The following is a 27626-nucleotide window of genomic DNA, read 5'->3' as shown; positions in this document are numbered from 1 at the left end:
ACTGATTCAACTTGTGTTTAGGAAGCCCTTAATAGAGTCTCAGCCTATCAAGGTGAGTAGAAGTTTACCTCAGCATTAACTCTGTTGTAAAGTCCGAGGAAATAGTAAATTTCAAAATTTAGTCAGCTTTCTTTTTTATGAACTTCAGAAAGTGGGTGAAAAGTGAGCAACAGATGGAAGCCCATTTCATACCTGCTGTCTGTGTAAAGTCCTGGGGTGGAGCCCTAAATGAATCCATGTTTATGACTTACTATAAATGCATAGAGTTCTCTGTGCAGCCAATTAATCTGCAGCAATGTCATCAGAAAACATGGAAAATGACTAAAATCTATCCAAATTTTTAACTTGAACTCTACAGCTGTTGCATATATTCTTAAATGTTTTTCTCATTATATTTTACCAGCCATTAAAAACATATATTGTATTCAGAATCACTTTGTCTTACACACCCATTACAATAGGCTCCTTTTGAGAAAACAAACCCAGAGGTTTCGCAAATAAACCATCATTTTCTGTTGTTTAATGTAGTTGCCAAATCAGAAAGGGATATCATTCAAGAAGGTACACATTTATACAGAATCAGACACAAACACAGGGTAACGTTAAAAAACCTGGAAAGCGCATGCTCTAATGAGATGTTTGATAGCTCTGCATGCATGTAACAAATATTATTTTACAATAAATCCTGCCAAATACACAAATAAACACCCCTTTATAATCAGTATTTCTGTCAGTTAGCACAGTGGTGACAAGCAAATAAAGTGAGATGCTTCATGTGACCTGCCTATAGAAGAGAAGACTGGCAGGGGAAGGTAGTTAACATGAGACAGCAGTATCATTAGTCACCGTTCAGGCTAGAGGATAGCGGCTTGTAACAGTCTATAACATTTTATCCCCTTGCGTTTTTCCCCTCTGAAATGAAAGAGTGTCAGATTGAGCGGTTATTTAATGTGCTGCCATTGCAAGACATCTGGATGTGTTCATGGCCTGGGAGCAAGCAGGAGGCAGTTTATACACCGATGGTAGAAGATGAGCTGTCTGATGAGAAGATGGTATTTTGGCTTTAGAACATACACACGAGATCTTTCTCACTCACATTAGGAAATGCAGGTATTCTGGTACTTTTTTTTTTCAATTACTTTAATGTGTTTAAACCATTGGTTAATAATCAAGCCAAAAACTGTTGTGACATGTGCTCACATCATGTTCACAGATGCAATTAAATTTAGTCTGTCATAAAAGAGCCATCTTTCATGGATTTTCTTAATTTTATTTCCTTATTGATTTTTGATCATGAGCAAGGGGTTCATCTAATTAATGATTTCAGCTCCACCGCCATGGACTACTACATACATTTATACTGTATATGCTGTCTGGAGTCTCTGTAGATTTGTGAATGTGCTGCCATATGCAAACACAATAGCATTGTTCACTCCATAACACTGTTTAATTATTCAAGTATGTCGGCGTACTCACATACACACATACCCCGACACTGTCTTGCATCCAAATATATATGCATCGATTTGCATGGAAATGACTAAACATGTCGAGCCCAAAGATGTCATTTCTAATCTGTCATATTAAAGAGGAAACTGAATCACTGATGCCGTCTGTTAACATCAAGAGAACGGTATTTGTCTATGTGTGTGTGTGTGTGTGTGTGTGTCAAGGGAACGAGTAAGACATGAGATAGCAAGAAGTGTGTATCTCAGATGCCTGCCGATGCCTGTAATGCCACTTCACACCGGATGCTTAGCACACACTCACACACTGATATATCGATGTCTGTGTTCATTACTGTTGATGTGTCTGTATCTGTCTTCTCACAGTAGAGACACTGAATGAGAGCGAGTTATGTGATGTGTACATCCTTGTGTATCTTCAGTGTGATGTGTTTGTATTTGTGTCTTGTGCTTTGTTTTGTTTCTATGTGTTTCTGTTGCAGCTTCACTGCCTTTATTTGGGTGCGGTTAAACTGGTTGATTGGGTTTACTTTCTGTTTTAGTAGTCTCATGTCACAGTAAGGACACTGCCAGAGTAGCTGTTGACAGTCTGACAGTTAATATTTTCTCCGAACCCAAGTTTGCAGAACTTAAGATAAATGACAAAACTGTGGCTGTTAGATGGTCATATCCAAATTAAATCTTCTCATTTCATTAACAAAAAGGCTACTATTAATTTATTTTAAAATGTTTAATTTTTCCACATGTTGTCAAAATTTCATAATTGCTGAATTGAATGCCTGAGCTTTTTCTTTGATAAGTGTTTTATTCTTTTCTTAGTCTTCAGTGATATATCTTCTTTTTACTCAGCATTGAACAACGGCTAAAGGAGCTCCAGGCTACAATGGGGGACTGCAGAGGGGGAAACCGTCCACCGAGCCCTACAGAGTGTCTGCAGTGGTTCAACATAAGAGCACAAAACAATGTCAAGCCTGTTACCACAGGATATCAAGAGCTCATGGATTTCTTCAGAGCTCTGGTACTGCCCAAAGATGATGATAATGCTGATTGATTACTAATATTATTTTCTGCAGTATTTTAAACCTGTAAAGGTTTAAAGTTTAATTTTAGAGTAAATGCATGACTCAGGATCCTGTTTAGCCACAACAGTAATGTGATAGCCTGAATGTGATTGACTCACATCATGACAATATGACTAAAGCTTCAATTTTATCATTGTTTTACTATAAACTAAATTGGGGCATATATTTGGCTGTCTAATCCTGGCACAGTCCTACAATCTTAAATTTGCAACTTCCAGTTTAACTACGGCATCATTCTATTAATACTCAGCAAAAGTTTAAGCAATGTTTATTAACCAGTTTGTCACATCAGAGGACAGCGCTATGCTCAAACATACATTGTCTCACAGCTTTAGTTAATTTTCTACTTCCTCCAGTTAATTATATCCTCATTCCTTTCTTCTGTTCAGCAACAGTATCTGAGATCAGAAGAAGAAGGGAAAGAAGAGGTGACACTTCAGCTGCTTGTGAATCTGTCTGCCCAGTGTGGTGTCTGCTTTCCTTGTACCCCGTCCTCTTCCTCCTGTTCGTCTTCTCTTCATCATCAAATGGCTGGCTGCTCCGTCCACATGGTACATTTAATCAAAGATGACACATCAATAGAGGTAATCAATTATTCTTGATTCAGCTCAGTTTTTGTTAAAATTCTAAATGCACTGGCTGAATGTACTGAAATGACTACATACTGTAATTAGTTCTTACAATTTGATTTCCTGAAGATCCAGGAGGCTTGGGATTCTGTGCGTCTCCAGTTGCGACGCTACCTGATGGATCGGCTTTTGGGTCGTAGTTCAGAGCATTCTGGATCTATACATATTTCCACCCTGGCTATCCATGAACGGGTCCACTGTCTTCAGCAATTATTCTTTCTCTATCCTGACTGTGAGGTTCTCACTCATTACCAGGTGCAGTAAGACATAGTACAATAATGAAATATCTTTTATATAATTCTATAATTTCCTATATGAATTAACTCCTCTTAACTTTAAACATACATAGATACCTATATTAATGCACTGTTATTGTTTTGGTTTTTTTTAAATACTGCACCAAAATGATAGTCCCCACTAGTAAATGCATAAAATATTTTCATTTGAATTTATGTGTACAGGGCCTTAAACGCCAATGCGTGGTGGATATTCTGCAATCAAGCCTCAACTTCAGCCCAGGTAGTGAGACTGGCTTTGACAAATTGGCAACGGGTTTCTCCAATGTGGTCCCACATCTGACCCAGATCCTCACTGAGGATCTCCAGGTCCTTTCAAGACTCACAGAACCCCAAATAATACTTGGTTTTGTCAATGTGGGCTATCTCAACACTGTGGTGCAAGAACTGACCTCCCAGATGGAGAAGGAGTGTGAGACAGCCCAGAGGGACAATACTGCCCTTAGCAGCAAGATAAAAAAATATTCAGCTAAATCCAGAGCAACTGTAGGTAAGTGATCTTACATTTTGACTTTTTTTTTAAATGGTTCATGTTTAAATTAAATCTCCCTTAATACTTTTTATTTCTTCATTTCTGCTTCTTTTTCTGTCCTGTTCATATGTCCTAATGTCGGAGCCAAAACCGAGGCCTCTAGAAGCGACTGCTGTTCATGTTGTAACTGCTTTCTTTTTACTGCCCTCTTTCCTGCCTGCCATTCGTTCCTTTTTTCCAACATAAAGCAGAGAGCAGCATTTCCACATCTGGGGTTCTTTTTTAAACTTCTTCTGAACATGATTTTTCACATGTTGCATCTTTGACTAAACTAATCCGTGAAACCTAAAATATTCAAGGTCTGATCATGTGTTTGAGTGTTAATTCACTTTTTTAACTTGAACCCAAGGCAACCTACACTGTTGCTTTAGTTTTAACAGCCATAGATCAGCTGTTCTCTTGAACAGGAATTCAATTAAATTGATATAAAAAATAAAGCTTAATAAAATGTAATTTCCATACAACCTTGTGATCTTACTCTGGAGAGGGCAAATTGATTTATCTTGACCTTGAACCAGATTTGGGGCTGTTTGATAAAGCTCTTTAGGGAGAACAAAGGGAGTTTGAGAAAGACATGGTGAATCAGTAAGAGCAAGGTTCAACAATCTGTCAACCTTGTTTCACTGTACCATGGTTGTTAAGAGAACAAAATATGAGGTAGTCCTTTTAATATTATCCTCTAACGCAAAATGTGTCAATGTGATTGAGCATACAATGATGTTATACACTGAGATTAGAAAAGAGCATAGACCCTCACACAGTGTCACTTTTGATACTTAATTCCCCCAATATTCTCTCTGTTTACTTCATATTGGCCTATTTACAACTTGCTGAGGGTAAAGATCCACAAAAGGAAAAAAAAAGTGTGTGAGCCATTGTTTACTTTTTCAAAAATGGTGCACATGCCAGCTTCCCTGCGGGACAGGGAGAGGTGCTTTTGCATCTGCCATTCTTCGATAAACACACCGCCAGCCTCGCTTCTTTTTTCCCCTCCCTCCATCTCACTCTCTCCATCTCCCTCTTTGGTTTTTACTTTCCCTCTCCTTAAATGTGAGATGAGAGGAGGCAGCCAGGATAATTGGCCATGCGTCAGTTGGGCTGTTTGATCACGTAACGCGGCGGAGGCTACACACCTACGTGCCGCTCAACAAACCGTCAAATGTAGCACCGGAGGCAGAACACGGCTCCAAAGGGAGCGAGGGACCCGTGCTGTGTAATGATGGTAAAATGGAGCAGTTTTGCCTGTGCTGATTTTGCTTGTGTGTGTGTGTGTGTGTGTGTGTGTGTGTGTGTGTGTGTGTGTGTGTGTGTGTGTGTGTGTGTGTGTGTGTGTGTGTGTGTGTGTGTGTTTGTTTGACTATCAGCTGCAACACAGCTACAACTGGGATTACATTTATGTGTTGTTCATGCTTTAAGTCTCCTCCCAAAACAAAAAAAACAACAAAAAAAAAAATCCTTAAGAACCTACATGCTCACTCCAAATGCCAGTGGCTCCTAAAGAACCAGAGCTGGAACATTAATGCATAATAGGCTTTCACACTCTACTGTCTATACTGTTTGCAACATTGTCAAGACAATTATGATGGAGGTAAAAAAAAAAAACAATATTTAAAAAGTCATTCTCTTTTCATAAGTATCCAATGACTCGTTAGATCCCTCCCTCCTCTCCTGCTGTGTTGTTGTGTTTCTCTAAAGTAAAGAAGGCGGTGAGTATATTTTGATAAGAGTTGTGCAAGGAAGACTTTGTGGGCTCCCAGGGGAGCAGGGCTGTCGGTTGTTTCGCCACTGTCAAATCACTGAACCATTTAACAGCGTTCATATCAAGATCCTCTTCTTTTAATCCCACCGACTCAAAGGCAGGCTCTGACATTGTCCCTAGACTGATGTGAAGGGTCTCACGCCTTCCCCACCCTTTTTTCCTTTACTTCATCTCTATCATGTCCACTTCTTCCTTTTTCTTTTCCCATTTCCTTGCACTTTTCCAAGTGTAATGGAGTGAACAGAAAGACTGGGAATTGTGCTGGACAGGCTGGTTGGTCAGGAACAATATAGGCTTTAAACCTCACTAACACACCTCACTGAGTCTGCAGGAGAGTGGGTGGCCTGAGGTTTTCACATGCAAGTCTGTCTGGGTTTACAGTGTTGCCAAAATAAATACAGTAAATCACATATTTCTATATTTACAACCTGTTTCTACAAAGGTTGGGACATATTTTAAACTGCAATAAATAAAAACAGAATGTAATGATTTTTAAATCATTGAAACACTATTTAATAGTAAAACTGTACAGTATGGGCAAAAAATCTGATTACCACTGAGTTGCATCACCTCTTCCTTTAACACTTTGTGGGAAACTGAAGAGACCAATTGCTGTCTTTAAAAAACCTAAAATGTTTTTCCATTTTTATTGATTTTGGATTTTTGCTGCTCAACAGTTGTGTGCTTCTTTGTTGAATTTTGTTTTGTTTCATAGTGTACTGAATTCTTTCAGACGGAAACGAATACCCACATAATGTTTCAGTTTTTTTACTTTGTCTTAATGTAATTAGCAATGCCTTCTTTGAAAAGCATGTCTTGTTGGAGCATATGATGTTTCAAAGACAGCATGTCCCGTTTAGTGATGAAGTTTTCCAGATTTCCAAATTTCCCATGCTGTGTGCAACAATGCACCTGCATAGCACCACAGAAGGTCAAATGGTCCCCAACCTCTCTTCAATTTGTCCACTGCTTGACTTTCCAACTCTTGTTATTAAAGTCATTATAGTTATTTTGCTTCCCATGTAGAATTTGAAGTTGCATTATGGATGCATACAGAGATTTCTCTAGTTTCTAAGGAATCTTTAAATATTAAACTCTCTAGGTAATGGGAACCAACATTTCTTTTGTAATGTTAAACATATTTGTTATAGTTTTAATGTTATTCCAGTCTCTAACTTTGTTATAAAAGTTGCACTTGATAAAATGACATGCAATTTTTCTGCTAATGCTGTATGTATTTAACATCTCTATTAATGCAAATATTAGTGGCCACACTTAAAAATCGTTGAGCTATGCTTGTAATTATTCTGTGCTCAGATGTGCAAATGACAAAAGTGCAAACAATAACTCTGCATAAAGTGTTTGCCTTGGTGTATTGTTAACCAGTTTTCACCCTTGCTTGTCATCTTGTTACAGTAGATGTATGTGTAGTTATCTTTGGTATGAGCCTGTGTCATGTGCATATCAGCCTATTTGTCTGTTAGCAGATGCTATTGGCTGTGTGTATGTGTGCAAACTGTTTGCAAATTTTCATAAATAATTGCATGATCAAGAGTCATCTAATACCTCCCTTTAAAAAATGCATCATTGCATTTCCATATGGAACTTGGTAATTTGCATTTGTATGCATAGTATAGCCCTGTTTTTTCAGGACATCAAAGGTTTTTATTCTGGCTTCTGCATGCACACTTCTCTAACAATCGGCCACAGGGGTGAAGTCGAGGTTGAGAAATTCTTCTCAGACACTTTGCTGCACTATTTTGATCACACTGATTTAAATTCCTCCTCCACTAATTTCCCCATATGACAACATTGGCAGCTCTGTATAGATAAAAACGGATTCAGGTAGAGCATGTATAGTAAGCATATTCGCCACCACTGCACCCCTCTCCTCACCCTTTCTGACTCTTTGAATTCTTTTTTAAAGACAGCACCACAGCCTATTCAGCAGGGAGAGGGGTTCTGTAGTGACGTGAGATAGCAAGGCTGAGGCTCTGACTGGCGTTGGAGGAGCTTGTGGGGATTGAGGCTACTTGGGAATGGCGTTTGTTAATATTTAATAAGAGCAGCTCCTCACTAGATCATATCTCTGCCTCAGTTTATACACACTGTCAGCCAGGGACGTGCACCCACATGCTGCCACATAATTATGGACTAGGTAAGAGAGGTTGTGTGTGTGTCACTGTATACATGTGGGCACGGATATTTGTGTGATGACGGATATTTGTGTGGTGCCTACACTTTATGAATGATTTTTTTTTTTTTTTTTTTTTTTTATGCAGCTGTCCTTGCAGGCGATTAGGCCCTGTCTTAGAAAGTTGCCACACAGAGTAAGTGATTGTTTACTAATCATAATGAGAAAAGCTGGGTCTTTTCTCTCAGGTTGTGTTTATGTGTGAGCACATGCCTACGATCATTTTCTCTAAATCATGGCTCCAATGAAATCGCAGAAAAGATTATGTTTCGTGGCCCTTGAGAATGTGTATTATGCGTGTCATTTATTTTCCCCCATATCCTCTGAGTGGTCACAATGGCTTTTTTGTATCACTCTTGAACAGCTCAAGGATATGAACATTTTCCTGGCACCTTCTATTGAGAAAGCACAGACAAAAATGGCTGCATTATTGAGAGCAGGCTGTACTTTGTGATGAAAAGTCAGTGTGATTTGCTGAGGGCCTGAAAACAATAATGGGAACAAGGGCTCTAAACAAGTGGGATTTAATGAAATGGTCCTTTCATGTCAATATATTCTTCTATGTTCTTCATCTGGGTTACTCAGTTCAAGTACACGGAGAAGGCCAGAGAAATATTAACCTTTATTTAACTGGCAGTGCCAGTGACAAAGACAGACACACTAAAGGATAGAAATAACAGAACAATGTTAGCCATATTTCTATGTCACAGCTGCACCACCTTCTAGGTAGAGCTGTTTAATTTAGATATCAGATCATGCTACTTTCCCCTTCTGTGAAGGCTAGGTGACTCCCGCTGTGGCCTGGTTGGACAGCACCTAAGGAAAGGGCCACAAGGGACTAGCATTTGGGTGGTTGTGTGTCTGTGTGTATCTCTGTGTGCATGTTTGTTAATGTATGTTGGGGAATCACAGCAGGATGCCCCCCATAATAAGACTGTCTTAGTGAGCAGTGGGCCGCAACTGACAAATAGGACCCTTGCTGTCACAGCACCCAGCAGGAGGTTCACAGTGGGTCCGAGCATCCTTCCACCTACATTCGCACTGACGCGTACACAGATGTGCCCCAAGGCACCCACACGACCCTTTTTGACACTCTGTGAGATGAACACATAAAAGGAGGCTTATACACAGTGAAACACACAGAGGCATTGTAACATAGCATGACATCTTAACATCCACATTAACAGTTAAATAGTTACAAATACACACTTCAATTAGTTTTAGAAGGATCAACTCAGATTAAAGTAACATCCCAACAGTTTCTATCAGTGTGGTTGACAGCATGATAAGAAAAGTACAGTGTCTGGGCTCTGCAGCAAGGTGGTTGTGTTGAGTGACAGTTGGCTCTTTTACAGCTTCTCTGATTCTGTAATATTATGTGCAGAATTATTCAATATTGGCAAACTTTGCAGTTTAATTTTCAGCCAGTCAATTTTACCCTGTGGAGTGTCATAAGGATCGATACAGGTGTGTTTACAGGTATAGCGGATTGCTACCACATTTGTAAAAAGAGATGTACAAAGGACTTGCATTTTCAAAGACAGTTACAGTAAGTATTCAAGAGATAACAAAAGAGGGAAAAATGTCAGGAATCTGTGTATAGAGTGAAGAAAAGATGGTCTACACTGACCTCCATAACCATATCTGCATCCTCAAATTCGTTGGCATTTCTAAAAACGGATGTTTATGAAATGTCAGTGAACAAGTGCCATTTTGGAAGAAAAACAGAATTTCTCTGGTTCTGATGTATTATAATTATTTGGTGGCATATTTTTTTAAAATCCTTTTAGATATAAAGTGGCCTCCTTACATGGGTCAAATAATACAAACCTGTTGCATCTGGTTTTAATGTATTACATAACATTCCTATGCTGATTATGTCCAGGTCTTCATAGTTTTCCAAGCTGATAATGATACCATCAACTTGCCACATGAAAGAAGTTAATGAACAGATTTGCCAGTACTGATTTCAACAAATGATGACAAATCACAAGTAATCTTGAATGTGCAGAATAACTGAACAGTTGTGTGTGGATTGATTCTTTATCTATGGATGCATCAGATCTAGGCAGAAATTAAGTGTTTTTCTGTCTGTGTATCATCACTTCAGTCATGTTTTGTGTCGAGAAAGGAGCTTGAAGGCAATATTAGCATAGAGAGACAAATAATGAATGAGGTTCGAACAAAAAATGTGTTACTTTAATATGCCAGATAAACAACAATTGCCTGTGTAACCAAATGCTAACAGTACTTGTAAAGGAAGTTGTTGGACGCACACATCTGCACAAATACAGAAAATTTATCATTATATGTTGTAATCACATGATCAGAGGCTACCAGCCAGTTGGACAGTGTGGCACGTGAGATGTAAACCACCAGTCGGATGAGCGGATACTACAGAGAGACAGAATAAAAAAAAATGAAGGAAAGAACGATGAGGGACAGAGGATAAGAATGTGAGAGATGCTATGCAGGAGAGAAATTAAATCAGTGGCTAAATTATTGCTCGATTGCTCATTCCCCAAAGACTTGGGCATCATTTGCTAGAAAGTGTCTAATAATTGGTTTTCGGCCATGTCAGACACATGCAATTCCCCCCACTAATGGCTCTGTTAGAAGGAACTGGGCCTCTTGGGTCAGACAAGGACAGAAAATAGCCAGACGGCAAAAAGCGCCCTATACCTTGTCTTTTTCTCTCTCGATTAAACGAAGGAACAAGAAAGAAAGAGAGAAGCATAGAGAAGGAGAGATATGGCAAGAAGAGAATTTGTGTGTGAGCAAAGAGGAAATGAAGTGGCAATAAGTGCAGCCAAAGGGGAAATGCTTTTCACCGTGAGTTTAATACATCAGACTGGGGATTTGGCAGCCCGCCACACAGCAATTGTTTACCTTTTTGCTCACTGGCTGCATCTGTTCTGTTTTGTAAACGGCACTAAACTATTCGCCCGTAAACACCGGAATCAATAACAACTGCTAAGGGAATTCCCATATCGTGCCCCTCCTTCCCCTCCCCATGTTTCCATCCCTTACTACCACCTCTTTTTCTTTCCCTAGATCTCCTCCTCCCTTCTTCTCTCTCAATTCCCTGCCAGTCAAGACCACTGTGCGTGTGTGTGTGTGTTTGTGTGTGTGAGAAAGAATACAGTAGAGCTGATGGAACCCACAGAGACAAGAAGACTGATAGCTCACGAAAATACCTGTTCTGTTGATTTATTTATTTTCTCAGACTGTTATTATTTAAAGCTGCAAACTAAAACTCATGTTAACTTTCAAAATTTGATGTTTTATTTTTTAAAACATTAAGTATAAAAAGAAAAAAAAATAAAGCAATTTCCATTAATCCACATTTGTTTTTTGCTTTAAGAGCACTTAACGACATACCTCCTGTGTCTATAATGATCACAACAATATGGCCTCTCATTTATCTTCCTGTTTATAAGAACATCTTCACACCATGATGTCATGTGGAGCAGCTCTTATAATAAACATATAATTTTTGCCCTGCTCTCAGCACCAGCTCCTCCCTTATTGATTCTCAGTACATTGACCTTTAGTTGAACTCTCCTGGCTGCTAGTGCCCCCTCCTCAATCTGCTCTATGAGACATGCTATGTACTATGCTATATGACACACCTGGGTGCTTTTAAGTACACCCTCTCCATCAAGTGGCTATGGGAGCCTCCATTTGGCCTCACTGTTGTGACAAAGGTATAATGAGGTTTAGATGGCTATGTACTAGACTGCTATGGCTATAGGCCTATTTGGCTAGGGAGGCAACTATAAATACCAATATAGGCTGAGCAGCAGAGCCCAATGAAAGACTTTGCACAGTATTGGTAAACACCAAGGTCATGTGCCACTGTTTAGAGTGTGACTTAATGATCAAGTGAAACTGTCATAGGGTCACAGATTGATGGCATGAGCAGAATGAATGGTAGTGGTTGTTTGCTCAGAGGAACACCACAGAGAAGGTGAGAAATGGGGTCAAAGGGGTCATCAGGGTGGGTTTTAAGAGAATACAGTGGCTGGCTCTCAAATATGCCCCCTTTTTGTCAGATTTAATTGATTTAAGCCCCTGTGTTAAGGATCAGAAGCTCTTGAGTAACTTCAGAAATAGATTAGGTTGGTGGTGTTGGTGCGTGAATGTGCATATGGGCTCTCTAGCAAATGCTCCCACTGGACCCCATTATGGAGGAGCTGCTGAGTTGGGGACCCATGCAGCTTAATTGCACACAAACACAAATGAAAACACATGCATTTCAACACACCCAAATAATTACACAGCTATTCTATTGCAATGTACTTGGATGCACACACACACGCACGTGCGCATAAACACAAACTTATTGTGAAACTGCAGACAGAAACGATCTTGAGGTTGGAGTATATTCCATGGTGACCACAGACGCTGGTTGAAATGTTGACAATTATCTTGCAAGACTGACAAGTGCAAATGTGTGTAGTAGTGTAGTTTACAAATTAAGTTATTCATAATGACCTGAATTACATGCACATCAACATGTGTACACACACCCTAAACTCAAACACAGAAACTGCAGTGACTCACACTCATTAATACTCATATAAACATACACAAGTGCCCACACACAACACACTGAATCAACCTCATGCATGATTAAACTAGACATCCTTGGGGATGGTGTTGTTGTCATATTGCCAGATTTTGTTTAACAATATAGCAAAATTACATTAGGATCCAGAGGCAATAATGTTACAATTATTGAAGAAGGACCCCCGTCTTCTTTCCATCTCAGTGCTCAATCATCCTGGTGCTTTCAGAGTCTAGGCTAATACTGAGCTCATCCATTCCCAGATGCCTTTGCAGTTGAGGAGCTCATTTAAGCGGACCCTCAAAAGTATTTGTGCATGTGTCTCAGCGCATGGCAACGCATCTCCCATCCACCCATTCTCCAGCTTAATGCGGAACATCCCCTGGGTGATGGCTTTGGCAGCCTACAAAATGGGAAATCCATATTTGCTGAGAGGGTCATCAGCGGGTTAGGGGGAGAAAAGTTTTATGCTGGGAAGCAAGGCTGTGCATGTGCGACTTCTTACAGAACAAAGTTTTGCTTTTTTTTTTCTCTGTATGTGTACTCTGTGTATTGGGAAAACATGAATGGGTCAATATTACCAAAGGCGCAATACACTGCAAGACTTCTGGAGGAGGATGCTGTTGATGTGTTCCAGTAGGCAGGGAGATTGGGTGAAAACCCCATTCTCATTCTTTATGTAAACTGTAAACTCCATTGCATGCAGATTTGTTTTGTATTTATTTGTCTCCCCCCCCCCATCCCCTTTCACAGCACCAATGGAGCTTCCCATTAAAAGTAGGAGCTTCAGTTTGACCTCCCACCAGTTGAGGGCCTTAACCCAGCTGGCTTGCACCCTGCTGAGGTTTGAAAGCGAAGTGAGGGAGCTTGTCACCAACATGACCTTCGTTAACTGTACAGAAGATGCTCCAAGTATAAAAGGTACAGCTTTGTTCCTCCAACATTCACACATTTACCTACAGTATGTACTTGTCAAGACTCTAAGATTATAATTTGTGCTTGTGCTTTTAGTGACTGGAAGGGATCATTTAGTCGAAAAAAAAAATATTGATAAACAGGCCAAAAATAATATGAATGTAATTTTCCTCAAGATTTTCTTCAGATGACTGTATTAAGTCATAAACAGTCCCACACACCTACATACACACACACACACACACATGGAACTCTACTCTAGCATAAAGTCTGAGTTGCGGCTGAAAGTATGTGTTTTTTTAGTTTAGGTTTATCTTGGGCGTTGTATTAGTCTTTAGTATCCTTTTCCTCTTTCCCCTTTGAACTGCCACTACAGAGATGTTAAATGAAAGCTTTTGGCGCATGGAGTAATTTCCATAAAGGTTACATTTACAAAAACAAGACTTGCAGAAAGGCTCAATTTACAGAGAGGTAAACAGCCTTTAAAGGGCAGTTATCCAAATCATTAATTCCAAGCAATCAAACGGCTTAATTACCAGAAATTCATCAGATGGGCTTAAAGGTCAAAAAGTGATGTGCTTGCTGCTTCCTCCTTCTTCCATTGCATGCGGTCTTGTTCGACTAAATTACCTCGCCTGGGGTCTTACTCTTCGTTTTCTGATTAGGAAACTATGGCCTTGATGTTCGTGGGTTTTTAATTGAAACCCAGCTCAACATCCTGTACGCTTGTAGTCACGGCACCCCCCCGCCCTGCACTCTGCCGTCTCTGCACACATCCACCCAATCTCCCCTCACGGAATTATCCCATATATTGTTTCTACTATCTAGGTTCAAATCAAATCTAAACCCCAAATTTAGACATTTAGAGGCATTTCCATCAGCAATTTTTAACTCCCTCTGAGGCATGTGCAGTCATACTCCGGTCAGTGTGTCTCATGCAAGTAACTCCCTGAGGAGTTGAAAAAAAGAAGTCAGTTGAGTGCTAGCAAAAACTGTAGTAGCTGGAATTATCACTAGTGGCTTTCTTCACAGGCTTGTTAAATCCTTTAGCATGAATTCATATGATGTTGGTAAAATTCCCAACATCAAAGAATCAAAATGGCATTTTAGGGTTTGGATCCATTTATATGTTCTATGAAAATATACATATTAATATATTACAGTTCCTAATATGGAAATCTTTACAATAAGAACTATCACAACATCATTTTAGATTCAGGATTTCTTCTCAGTTTTATTATCATGTTGATGCTTTTTGAAAGTTCACATACATTTCAAAGCTCAACAAAAGCTACTGTAAATTTAGATGTACAATATTTTTAATCCATGATTAAAATTATTGTAGTTACCCTTTTGTGCTTTCTCTTTAGGTATCTTGAAAAAGAGTAGAGAGGATTCAAGTATGAGAACAGATGGCAAGAAACAAACCGCAGACAAACCTCACACTCCCGAGGTGAGACTTTTGGAAGTGTTTGTCACATGAAAGTTTGTCTTCTGTCACATCTATCGAATATCATTGAGACTTATTGCAATTTTCTGTTATTACAAAGCAGCTAAATCATTTGTAGCTGTGAAATGGTACAAGTGAAATATTTCCCTTTAGCATTTATATATTAATTGGCTGTTGGCTTGTCTCCTGTTTTACAGGCACAGACTTTGGATTTTAACTGGAGGTCAGCGTTTAGGGGACTGGCCCCTCACATGGAGCACTGTGTCAAAGTGGTACTGGATGATGTTTGTGCTAAGAATCTACAGCAAGAAGAGGTCTTGCATTCTTCTGGAAACACATCTGTCACCCTTATCCTCGTCACTGGACAGTCCACCACTAACGCACATCTTAAAGAAGACTGCTTTTATGGCTACTCAGAGAGAGACATTCCCAAAATGATAGCCAAGGTATTTTTGAATAGAAAGTAGAATTTACTATTATTATATATTATTTTTGGAAAAAAAATTAAACAGAGTGGATTTTACATTTTAAAAAATTTGTAGAATTACTGTGTGGGTTTTTCTCTGCATGGATGAAGTTCTTTGTTGTTAAAAAATGTGCATGTTAAATAATTTCATTTAAGTCTGACTCTAGATGCTACACACAAGTTACCACTTTATAATTAATCTGTAAAACACAGTTGCTGCATTCTAAATGTACACAAGTTTAAGACACACACAGGTCTAGTGCACAGTTTTATTCCATGTACAAGAACCCAGTTGTCAGTCCTCCTCTGCAAAAGCTTGTTTTCCCATACACAGTCCCTGTCTTGTTCATCCTTCTTTATTACTACCCAACTGAACAGTGTAGGCTTACACACCCAGATGCAGGGAGATTAATGCCTTCCGTTGTCTCAGTTGGAAAGCTCCTGGGATAATAGAGAGCCCAAATGATTTGGGTCTGACACAGGTGACACCCTGTATCAGAAAGGGCCTTGGGAAGAGTCATCAGTATTACTTATGGGGAAGACTCCAGGGACTAAAGAGAAACAGGAAGAAACCAAGAGCAACTATGGGTGATATTATGAGGGTTAGATGATGTAGAGAAAGGTGTTGAATGGGGAAATGGAGGATATAGAGTGCACTAATGATAGAGGGGTGTATCAAAAAGCCAAAGTGGCTATGTAGCAAGCAGGATAAAGAAGGGATAGCTTAAGCAAAAGGGCTAGAAGAGAGGGCCTGGGAAATGCTCTGGAGAGGTGAAGTTGACACTGGAGATTGACTTTTTTTCAGAAAAAACGCCAGCCTCTGTTGTAAAACCAGGCTTAGGGTCTAACTCCACAAAAGATCTGCAGTATTTTTAGGCTAGACAGCCACATACCGACACTATTTCTTTAGCCTTTCTTCATTATCTTTCAGGTTTTAATATTGCTGAAACAACTTTTCAGAGAGCTCCATCTAAACTTTCTGACATTTTCACTAACTCATTCTTCTCCTTATCACCTCTACTATCCCCTACTCTTCTCTACAATGAGTGTTGTACAGCCTCATCATCAGTGCCTCAACCTCTGTCTTTCCTCCTCTTTCCACTCTCTCTTCCTTTAGCCCTTTTACACTGACTTTATTTGTGGCTCTCATTGCTAACTAGTGTTAGAATTTGTCTGTGCTCAGGACCTGTACAACATATTTATGTGTAGGTCAATGCTTCAAAGATGAGAGCCTTTCAGCCCAAAGGTTATACTTGCATGCATTTGCATTTAATAACACTGTTCCAGAGAGACAGTCAAGGCAAGACAGTGAGATATTGTGTATCTACCTGTATATCTGTATATCTATATATATTTTTATATAGTATATACATATGTATGTTGCCCCTGTCCCATTTTTTTAGCACATACTGTAGAAATCAGACAGCAAAAAATAAAAAAAAGAAGCTAGTTAAAAGGCTTTATGTTGGATCAATATTTCACCATTTTATATTCATATGTTCATACCTCAGTCTTGGCTTTTTTTGTATGAACCCACTTGACTATTAATATTGCCATAGATATGCAGGCTACAATATTATTTTTCATCCATCAGAGTCTGTAGTTCACTTTTTTACTGGCAGACAAATGAATAAAAAATTGCCTCTATTCAACAGCTGGAATTTGTCTTGCTGTTAGAACAGAGATTGAACCCTCCTTATTTCTTTAGACCCTTCTCACCTCGAAGATAGATCTCTATTACAACAGAAAAAACTAACTTGTTCCCGGAGAAGTTCCCATCTTTGTGTTCTCCACTTACCTGTTTTCTTCACATTCTCCACACACAAACAGGCTTCCTTAGCAAAAAATAAATAAATAAATGAACTACATTGAGTCTCTTTCACCTTGCTATAATAGTCCTGGTGGGATTCCAGACTTTGATTGAAACTAGTTAACATTTAAGTCTGATTTCAGCAAGGGTGCATTAGTGTGTTTGTGTAAATGTGTGTGCGTCAGATGCTTCTGCAGGGCCTCTTCATGTGCTTGGCAGTGCTGTCTGCATCTGCTTTCTTTCATTCTAAGCTTCCAGTGACAACATGAAGTCAGATATTGACCTAATTGTCCAAATGGCCAGTGGAGGAAGGCCACACTTGACGCTTTTATGGAGAAAATCGTGTGAAGAGTTTGTGAGTTTGTCAGTTGTGTACACACACTGTAACACTGATGTGACAGTATGTCGAACTGGCTGACCATTTCCTACAATAAGTCAAATAAAAGTGTGACTGTAGAGGTAAGTAATACATGCTGTGACTGATTGATTGATTAAACTGGCATAGACGTTTTTTGAGCTACATTACCTTCCCTCAGTGTGACCTGTCTCAATAGCTCCAGGCAATATGCTTTGCTTTAGGGCTTTTTAAGGATCCAACTGACTCATAACTCATGTAGTATATTCACATATATAGCTTCATAAATTTGGATTTGAACTCACACACATATGTGACTCCTTGGCACTTGCCTGATCATCTTTCATTCTTCTCATCGTGTTGTCAAGAAGCACATGATGTAGAGGAGGCAGTTGTGTTTGTGCGTAAGTTGTATTGCACATTATGCTTTTTAAAGTGTTGGCAGCCCATATATTTTGCACATTCATCATATGCATATATGTCGGCATTTATTCTAACTCACACACACACACACACACACACACACCAAGACACATGCACAAAAATATTTACCATCAGCTTTTAGTACATTGAAACTACAACAAGTCTAGTACCATATGTGTGAAAGAGTTTCAGGAAAATGAGAATGGCATAACAATATTGCATTGACCTAACCATGCAGCATGGCACAATATATGAAGGGAAAATGTGTTTTTCATTTATGTTAATTGAAAACCTCCACTGTGCCGCTACTATTTTAAGCCACCTTGATCAGTCAGGCTGCTCGGCCCTGAAGAGGAGAAGGTGTAGAGATCCTTGTCCCAATAGGCCTGTCTCCACGACAAATGTGAATAAGTCTCGTTTATTGCTCTGCCAGTTTATAGAATCATCTGTGGGCCTTTTATGGTGCTGCTACATCCCTTTCTCCCTCTCACCTTTGCCTGACCTTTGATTTTCCTCTCAGTGTGTCTGAGCCACTGCCTCTACTATGCTCTTACATTTATCCTCTAGTGTGGCTAATATGATCCTTACTGGTTTTTTTTTTTTTTTTTTTTACATAACACTGACATTCTGGTGTATCCTGAATGTTTTTGCTGAGAGCATGTCTTCAGACATGTGTTTTCTGCATTTGCACTGATCTGTTTGCTTTTAAGTTGTAATGGCTTTCACAATGATAGAAAAAAAATGCTTGTGTAATACTCAGCCAGGAGCAAATCCCTTTCATTCCAATGACTCCCAGCAAATGTTCCATTATTTACATTTATTGAAGGTCTCTTCCTGATGTTTTTCCTCTTAACTGACATATTCTCCTTCTGGTATTGGTATCATCGTTTTCTTTCCTCTCTCTTCAGTTCTGTGGAGCAATCTTGACTGAAATCGATGCCTTACTACCCCTGGCAGCAGCCTGCAGGGACAGTTCTCTCCTGGGGGTGCGATCCAGCTTTGTGGAGGCATGTGGCAGAGCAGCATTTGCCATGTTGGGGCGTTTGCAGGATAGGGCCCTGGAGGTACCCTCCTCAGCACCCCTGAAAAACCTGCCTGCTCTGTTGGCAACATGCATTTATGTGCACCAGCGTCTAGAGCATTACAGTGCGAGGCTGAAGGATTCAAATACTGCCGCATCTAAAATGTAAGAAGGAGGCGTGTGATGTGTGTCTGTTTGTTGGAATTGTGGAAATTGAATGTAAAAGCTTATTGACTGCTATGTGTTCATGTATTTTACTGTTAGTGAGTATTGCATCTGTCAACACCAGACCAAGCTATGTGACCAACAAAGATGTGCAAACCCACAGATGTTGACTGTAGAGGTTATTAAACCATAACAACTTGATACAACAAATGCTTGCGGGTATCTTTCAAGCCTGAAGTGATGTGAGCTTTGCATCAATGTCTTCAGGATACCCCAACAAATGCATTTTTAGAATAACCGAAAAAATGAAGGCAAAGTCAATAAATTACTGTGAAAACATCATTCAAACCATCATTGCTCACTCTCTTGTCTTTAACATCAGTCAATGATTCCAAAGTTGCTGACAATTTAACAGCTTTAATCTCAGCATTGATAGCTACACTACCTACAAGAGTTATAAGTTGAATGATATTTAAGAAGTGGATCGAAGAGAGTTCTTAAAAAAAACCCTAAATAGACAACAGAAGAAGAGCTAGTTAAGTTTTAATTAAATAGAAGATTTGAGATTAATGGGAGGAATTCACAGTCAGTTAACAGAATAAAAAAAAAAGATTGACAGGTGATAATGATGCTTATATTGGCTCTACAACTGGTGACTTTAATGCCCCTTAATACCCCTTTAACCTCTGCTGTCTGTGGATCCCCTCTAAAGGCATCCCTGGTGCCCTGTTGGCCCACCTTTGGCCCCAAGTGCTCCTCCACCTGTACTTGCACTGCATCCCCTTTGGTCATATACAATTTCCTCTCTACACCATTTAGTCCCCTCGGTTTTAAGCTTCCTGCACCTCTGTGTAGCTCTTCTCTATTTCTGAAAACCAAGACAGGCACATTTCAAGAATAAAAAATGTCACATTGAACTTTTAGAATAAATGATCTGTTCTTTCATCTAATCGTTTCACCTCATGTTTGTTTGATAGCTCACTACATATACAGTAATTAATCATGCATCTGGATTACAGGATTGTGCCCTGTTGAACTCTTGACCTGACTAAGCTTGTTCGTTTTCCTTAATGTGTCTAGTGCAATGTAGATTATGTATTTTAATTCATTACCTTTAAAGATGTGTTTCCTTCCTCTTGCCTAGACCTCTGACTCTACTACCTATCCAGAAGTACAGAGAGACAGTGGAGGCCTTGAGAGAACAGCTTACCAGCTACTGCACCCAGGTTTGTTTCACCTGTATTCTTCAGGATGCGGAGAGCCACGACTGGGCTGACCCAAAACCATTCTATGAGGTAAAATATCCTTACATTTTTAATATTTTCTTTAGCTTAATATACTTTCACAGCTATAGCAACTTAAAATAAATCTGCCACACTATGCTAATAAACTGTTAAATGCATAGAAATGAGTCTTAATAAACCTCTTTGGGTTTGGTATCATGAACTATTTGTTGAACCCTTTTGTTTGGTGTTGTTTGTTTATCCATAGTAAAAATACTGCTCTAGTACTATCTAGTGTTGATTTAACTCTTGCCATTGTAAGAAGAAATTCTGATGCCTCGTCTTACACGGCTTGTTCCATAGATTTTGAAGAACTCAAGGAATTATACTCTAGAGCATTCTTTCTTCTCCTTTTCATTCCCACAACACACTTTTACCTCCTACTCTCACTTTTCTAACTGAGTGTTGTACTCTGAGCTTCCTGAGAACATCTGTGGCTTCCATGCTGCCCTGGGGGCTCCAGGGATTCAGCCGTCTGAAGTCTGCAGTCTACACTGGGACTGTCTGGAAACGGCAAAGGGCCCCTAGAACTCCCCTGCCTTCATGCCCTTAAACCAATCTAAACCTCTCTTCTTCTTGCTTCATCCTGCTTTTGCTGTTCCCCTCCCCCTCTTTATTCCTCACTTCTTCCATGGGTCAGTAGTGTCAGACAGGCCTGCTGTGTGCAGGTGTGTGCTTTTGTTACACCATCTCTGTGTGGATTTATACAAATGAATCTTGCAGCAGCATCTCAGGTTGTGCATTTCATCTTGTGTGTGTATGCATGTATGTTTCCAGATATTTTGTGTCTGTTATACTCCATATGTATTAATGTACGCATCAGGTTTCCATCTCCTGGATTTCCAGCTAGTGTGTTGGCTCTTTCACAGCTTAATGTAGCTTCAGAGAGACCATTCTCCAGCCTGATTTTTTTTAATAAATTCATATTGACACATGAATTGTTGTTGGCAGAAGAATGATTAATATGTTACAGTAAAATGAGAACATGTGAGATTTGTTTGGTTGATCAAAGGCAGTTTCAAATCTGACCTTGGTGAGTATTTTTGTTAGGATTTTGCCTTTAGGGCCTTTGGAGCCCAAAAATGACTTTCATCTAAATAAGATTAAAAAAAAATAAACTAAAGACGCTCTGAGTTTCTAGGTTTATTCCATCCTTAGCTCCCCAGCCAAGATACAGTCTTCCCTCTTGCCAAGCCATCATCTTTAAGTTCTAAATAGGATTTGGTCCATAGTTAATGGGCTGGTTGAATGAAGTTTAACTTGCATGAGACTAAACACATTTTTAGTTAGGGTTGCTTTTGCTTTAGACCAAGTGTCTCTGTCTGTGTAGCTTGACTGAGAATGAAGACAGAAGATAGAGATCTAATGCCAAGCATAGAGCCATGTCACATCCATCATCAATGGCCAATACCTGACTGATAAGCATGATGTAAGACACAAGGCAAACAAGATTAAGTGGGGGCAAAATCAGAGGAACATGATGAGCTGAGGACATTAAGGAGATTAAATAGTTTGAATCAATACCCCCGACACACCTTCCATGGACGTAAATTTCTCTGGAGGTTAGATATAGTATGACACATTTGAGGTAACAGTAGAATATTGAATTAATCTCTTTAATTTACAATTAAGCTGCAGGATGCCAGAGTAATAATCTCTCTCCGTCTGTCTTTCATCTGTCTTTGTCTTTTATTGTTCTTGCTTTCTTGTCTAAGGTCCCTTTTATTCAAAAAGTTGTTGATCTATCCCCTGCTCTTTCACCTCTCTATATGTGTGAGCATGTATTTGTGTGCAAGTGTGTGCCTGTTGCGATGTGATCTTCAGCTCATGACTTTGAAGCAGCCCAAAATCCCAGTGGGAGAAGAAACCCAGGTGCAGAGTGCAGGTGGCATGACCACTAAGACATCCTGGTGTTGACAGACCTGTCTGTGCCTCTCTTTTTTTTTCTCTCTCACTTTTTCTCTCTTATCTGCTTTTTCTCTTCTTCTGTGTTTTCCTCCTCTGTGTTTTTGCTTCACTGTCAATGTCCACATCAAAACATATTTTCATCTACGACTCCTTCTATCCACCACTTTCTTCAACAGGGCGAGCGGTGTTCCTTCTCACTGCAGATGTGGTTCTACTTCCTGTGTGGGCTTCGCAGCGACCTGTGGGCAGTTCTTCCAACAGAGTTGGCCAAAGATGTGCTTGGACAGGTGTTGTCAGAGACTTTACAGCTACTGGTGCAAAGATATGCCAAGGTCCGCGCTTCATACAAAAGACATCTGCAGATCAGGTATTTTAGATCAGAGTTGCAGTAGCAATTTTATGAAAAGAAATGTGAATTAGATTGCAAATACAATAATATGGCAAGCACAGAAAATATTTCAATTAGTGCTTTTGTCTGTTTAATCTCTTCCATACCCTTTAAGTTCCAATGTGTAACATTTTAGGGAGATCCACACTCTGGAACTTTAAGCTCCAGATTGCAGAAAGGATGCTGTTTGCCTTTTTCCCCAATAAAAGTTGCAAAATCTCACAGTGCAATTTTTGTACCTGTTAAAAGATGTGCAGGAGCGTTTTGCACCAGCTGGAGACAGGATAAGGACGGCTGAGAAAAACCAACATTAAGTGAATTGCAGTAATCCAGCTGTCTTGTGATGAAAGCATGGATCACAATCTCAAAATCTTTTTTTTCCCCTAAAGAATATGTTTGATATTGGCCAATTTTCTAAGCTGATAAAAGCTGCTTTTCACTACACTGACCTGTCTGTTTAATTTAAAATCTTTGTTCATTTTTACACCCAGGTTGGTGACAGTCGGTTTGACAAATTGTGGCAGAGGACCCAAATCAAAAGTGGAGGATCCAATAGTTACACTGGGACCAAATATTAAAACCTCTGTCTTTTTATCGTTAAAAAACAGAAAGTTTAAAGCCATCCTGAACTTTACATCTTCGAGGCACTCCAACAATTTCCAGGAATAGGAGTCCTTTCATTTCAGAGGCATATAAACCTGGCTGTCATTAGCAAAGAAATGGACAGCACACTTTTCTAAAGATAAACCCAGAGGAGGGAGATAAAAAGAAAAAGTAAAGGCCAAAAACTGAGTCCTGGGGGATACCTCATGACAGAGGATCACACGAGGATTTAAAATCTGAGTTTGACACAAGAAGTTCTCTCAGCTAAGTAGGACCTGAACTAGTCGAGGGCAGTGCCTTGAATGCCTACATTATGCTCTTAACGGGATAACAATGTGCTGTGATCCACTGTATTAAAGGTGGCCTGTAAGTCCAATAAAACTAAGGAGTATCTGGATTCTTCATGAGATGACATACAGGTATAAGAAAAAGAAAGCATGCCCTCTGTCAGTTCAACGCTTTTACATATCAGTACGCAATAAAAGCTCACCCGACTCTCAGAAGGTGTAAACATTTGGTAAATACAACCTCAGATGGACATCAGTCATATGGCATATTGCACAAAGTGATAAATCATTCAACAAAAACTAAATAATATTGTAAAAATTGTGTGAAAAACAAGCACATCCATGAATTATTGTATACAGAACCAACTTTAGCAGCAATAACTTGAAGTAGATATTTTCTCTGTGATGTTTTTAGTCTCTGACATTGTTGTGTAGGAATTTTTGGTCACTCATCTGTACAATATTGCTTCAGTTCCTTTAGGTTTGCTGGAATTTATTAATTTACAGCTTTCTTGAGGTCCCACCACAGCATTTCACACAATTGTTTTGAAGTCTGAACTCATCCCAACACTGTGGGTCTTTTATTTTACAGCCATTCAGTTGTGTTTTTGCATGTGTGTTTGGGATCATTATGTTTCATTTTCCAATGTCTATCAAGCTTTAGTCACTAGATGACATGACCTTTCACTCTATAATACTTTGGCATACAGAGAATTTTATGGTTAACACAATGGCTGCAAGATTTTCAGGTGCTGTGAACCCAGAACAAGCTCAAATCATCACCGCTGTACCACTCTGCCTCACAATTGGTATGAGGTGTTTATACTGAAATACTTTGTTTTCATTGCGTGCATTGTTGCCAAAACAGCATTACATTTGTCTGATCTTTTCAAAATACATTATGTCAGAAGTTTTGTGATTTGTTAAATGTAGCTCTGCAAAATACAAGCTAACTGCCATGTTCCTTTTCAGAGAGAAAAAATTTTCTTCTGCAACTCTTCTAAATGAAACACATTTTTAGCCTTTTTCTAATTAGACTGTCATAAACATTAACATTTACCATGCTAACTGAGGTCCGCAAAGTCTGTGAAGTAGCTCTTGGGTTTTTGCAGTTGCTCAGCATTGCACAATATGACCTTAGGGTGAACTTGCTGTGATGTTCACTTCTAGGAAGGTTGGAATCTGCCTTGAATGTTTTCTACCTATGAATAATCTTTCTCACTGTAGAATAATGAACTCCAAATGATTTGGAAATTACCCTATAACCCCTTACAGATTGATTGGAAGCAAGAATTGCTTCTCTACGATCACAGCTGATGTCGTTCATCTTTGCCATTGAGTGAGAACCTGAATTTTGGCTTGTTCTTTTTTTTTTGTTTGTTTTTCAATGTTAGAATTCACAAAGTTTTAGTTTTAAAAAAAAGTGTGTAATTTCTTTTTTTCACATGACTGTAAACCACAAGATGATGCAAATGCAACTGCCAATGTGTTGCTGTGACTGAAACATATTTTAGTCTATTGAAATATTCTGGTTCTAACCTATTTAGTTTTTGGGAGTGAAGAAAATAGGTATTCCTTTCTGAATAATATAGAAGTAGTTTGTAGTGTCTTTATAACAAGATGAAATATACATATGCTGAACCTTCTTATACTTTTTACTTTTAACTTCTCATTCTGGCTGCAGAATTATAATATACAGACATAATATGATAATGCTTGAGTCCTTTGCAATGAAGTAAAAATTCTTGGCTGAAATGATCTTGTAGGATTGATTTTGGAGGTCTGAACACATCTGCTGTCCCTCTGTGAGCTTTCTGTGTTTCTTCAATCTTAATTTTAAATTCTATATTAAAATAAATGGGCTTACTCAGACATACAGTTAAAATAAATCACAATGACAAAAACAAAGTGAAATACTCATGTGTCATACATCCAAATTGCAATGAAAACCCCAGTTTATGTTACTCAGAGATATCTGTGTTTCTTGCAGGACGGTTGTAAAATATGAGGTGCAGCCAAACAGATGTCTTTTAAAATGTCTCCAGATCTCATATGTATATAACACCCACATGGGTAGTCTTATGCTACATCGGGACCCTTGTATCAGCCCATTCCTGAGTGTCTGGTAACAGTTGAGGCCATAGTGAGCCAAAGATGAGGAAATGACAGTATTTGATAACAAGATGAGAGAAAATGTTTATGGAGGTTTAATTAAAAGCAATGAGTTTGTGTTACATCACAGTAATGACATTTGTACTATCCTATAGTTAGACTATCTACTTTCTCTAAGTAAAATTACAATGTTCTGTTATCTTTGCAAAGAAGCAGCTGCATATTGACCAAATATTTGATCATGTACCAGGGAACTTACTAAAATAATGTTTTTTTGTTTTGTTTTCATGCTTACATTCACCTTTCTTTTTCTCTCACCTTGTATTTAAGATGTGACATCACGGCAGTGTTGCTGTATGTGGAGCATCTCATGTGGAGTGTGTGTGAGAGCCCTGAGGCTTTGGTCCTGATCAGCCCTTCTTCAGAAATGACCATAATTGTTGGTGGTTCTGACTGGCCATACCAAATCCACAGCCTATGTGACCAACTCCTGATGGTCCTCATCATTGTCACAGCACCCTTGTCTTTGCTTTATAGGTTGGTACAGAATGCACAAAATGCTTTTATTATACATCTTAAAGTGGTGTAAATTAGGCATGTCAGACATAGTCCCACATTGGTCAGAAGAGATAGACTGAAAAGGGCGGGCTACCTGAGAGCCGAATTAAATGAGCAGCAGGATGTGTTTGTTTTAATGTTAGAATTTTCCAGAGTAATTTGTGGCCATGTGGAATTTTAATTCCTCCAGGACATTTATGATTAATGGTTCAAAGGAGTCTACATCACAACCCAACTGCCCTGTTGTACGCTGGCTAAATGCTATCCACCCTGACCTCTTCACAGAGCAGGCCATACGGTATGTAAAATACACCCATCATGCCATCTGTCATCCATCATATAGTAGACAGAAACAGTATGCATGTTCACACACACACACACACACACACACACACACACACACACACACACACACACACACACACACACACACACACACGCACACACACACTGCTATGATACACCAGGTTCCCCCCTTCCCAAAGAGAACCACATGTAACTGTGTGTGTGAAGATACAGCTGTCCAGTACATGATCATATATATATATATATATATATATATTGCAATAATAATCTAACACAGATGGAAGGTGAAAAAAGTAAAAAATAAACCACCATTGCTTCTGACATAGAGTTAAGGTTGATGGTTGTTTAGGGCTGTACACAGGAAGCATCAACAAAGCTACACAAGTATATATGTATTTTATGTCTAGTTATTGTTGTGACCTTTGCTGTGCAGTCAATCACACTTGCCTCACGCTTTTCGCCACTCTCTTCCCCTCTCATCTCTATCACAGCCAAAGATGATGTCATTGCATGCTGATGGAGCTTAAATCAAACTAACCCACACTTTCCCTCTAAGTATTGGAAAGCTGAAATTAGTTTATTTTTATGGCCTCTTTATTTCTTTGCTCCCACCTCCTGCCTTCATGCGAGGATGCCAAATGGTCCATAGCCAGGTCCTCCTCCAGTACCTAATCACTGTGGCCAAATATTTCCCCAGTCCGTTTAGATAACATCAATTTTTAATATTATTAAATGAAACCATATCTGATCACAAAAGATTTAAAAAAAAAAAAAAGAAAGAAAAGCAATTAAGAAAGCACAGGACGTTTTGTTGTCTGTCTATCTGTATTTGCGCACAGTCATGCTCTGTATTTTTCTCCTTGAACTTGGATTTGTGTATGTGTGTGTGTGTTTGTGTGTGTGTATAAGTGTATCTGTGTGTCTTGGTTTTGTAAGCTGACCCTGTACTGTAGTTGGGTAGATTTATCAGAGCAGTTAAAGAGGATTTCTTCTGGATTTGCAGTCCCAGTGACATCATAAATTGTGCTGTCAGACTGAGCCACAGTTT

The 27626-nt window shown here is 39.2% G+C and overlaps 1 protein-coding gene across 4 annotated transcripts in view; it reads left to right on the top strand.

The window, feature by feature from the left end:
- kiaa0825 (KIAA0825 ortholog) overlaps positions 1-27626 on the top strand; it is a 115326-nt gene that overhangs the window by 7355 nt on the left and 80345 nt on the right. For all 4 annotated transcript variants that reach the window (XM_042000325.1, XM_042000327.1, XM_042000326.1 and 1 more), the window contains exons 3-14: positions 2316-2484; positions 2938-3132; positions 3247-3432; positions 3639-3963; positions 13282-13449; positions 14814-14896; positions 15091-15339; positions 18856-19133; positions 20278-20428; positions 22501-22691; positions 26045-26251; positions 26463-26570. In XM_042000325.1, coding sequence (XP_041856259.1) covers positions 2316-2484; positions 2938-3132; positions 3247-3432; positions 3639-3963; positions 13282-13449; positions 14814-14896; positions 15091-15339; positions 18856-19133; positions 20278-20428; positions 22501-22691; positions 26045-26251; positions 26463-26570 — 2310 coding nt within the window. The remainder of the gene's footprint in view (positions 1-2315; positions 2485-2937; positions 3133-3246; positions 3433-3638; positions 3964-13281; positions 13450-14813; positions 14897-15090; positions 15340-18855; positions 19134-20277; positions 20429-22500; positions 22692-26044; positions 26252-26462; positions 26571-27626) is intronic.

This window comes from Melanotaenia boesemani, chromosome 11 (assembly GCF_017639745.1).
Source record: "Melanotaenia boesemani isolate fMelBoe1 chromosome 11, fMelBoe1.pri, whole genome shotgun sequence".
NCBI classification, from domain to species: domain Eukaryota; kingdom Metazoa; phylum Chordata; class Actinopteri; order Atheriniformes; family Melanotaeniidae; genus Melanotaenia; species Melanotaenia boesemani.
Note: the sequence above shows the minus strand (reverse complement) of the source record. Positions and strands in the feature narration are given on the sequence as shown.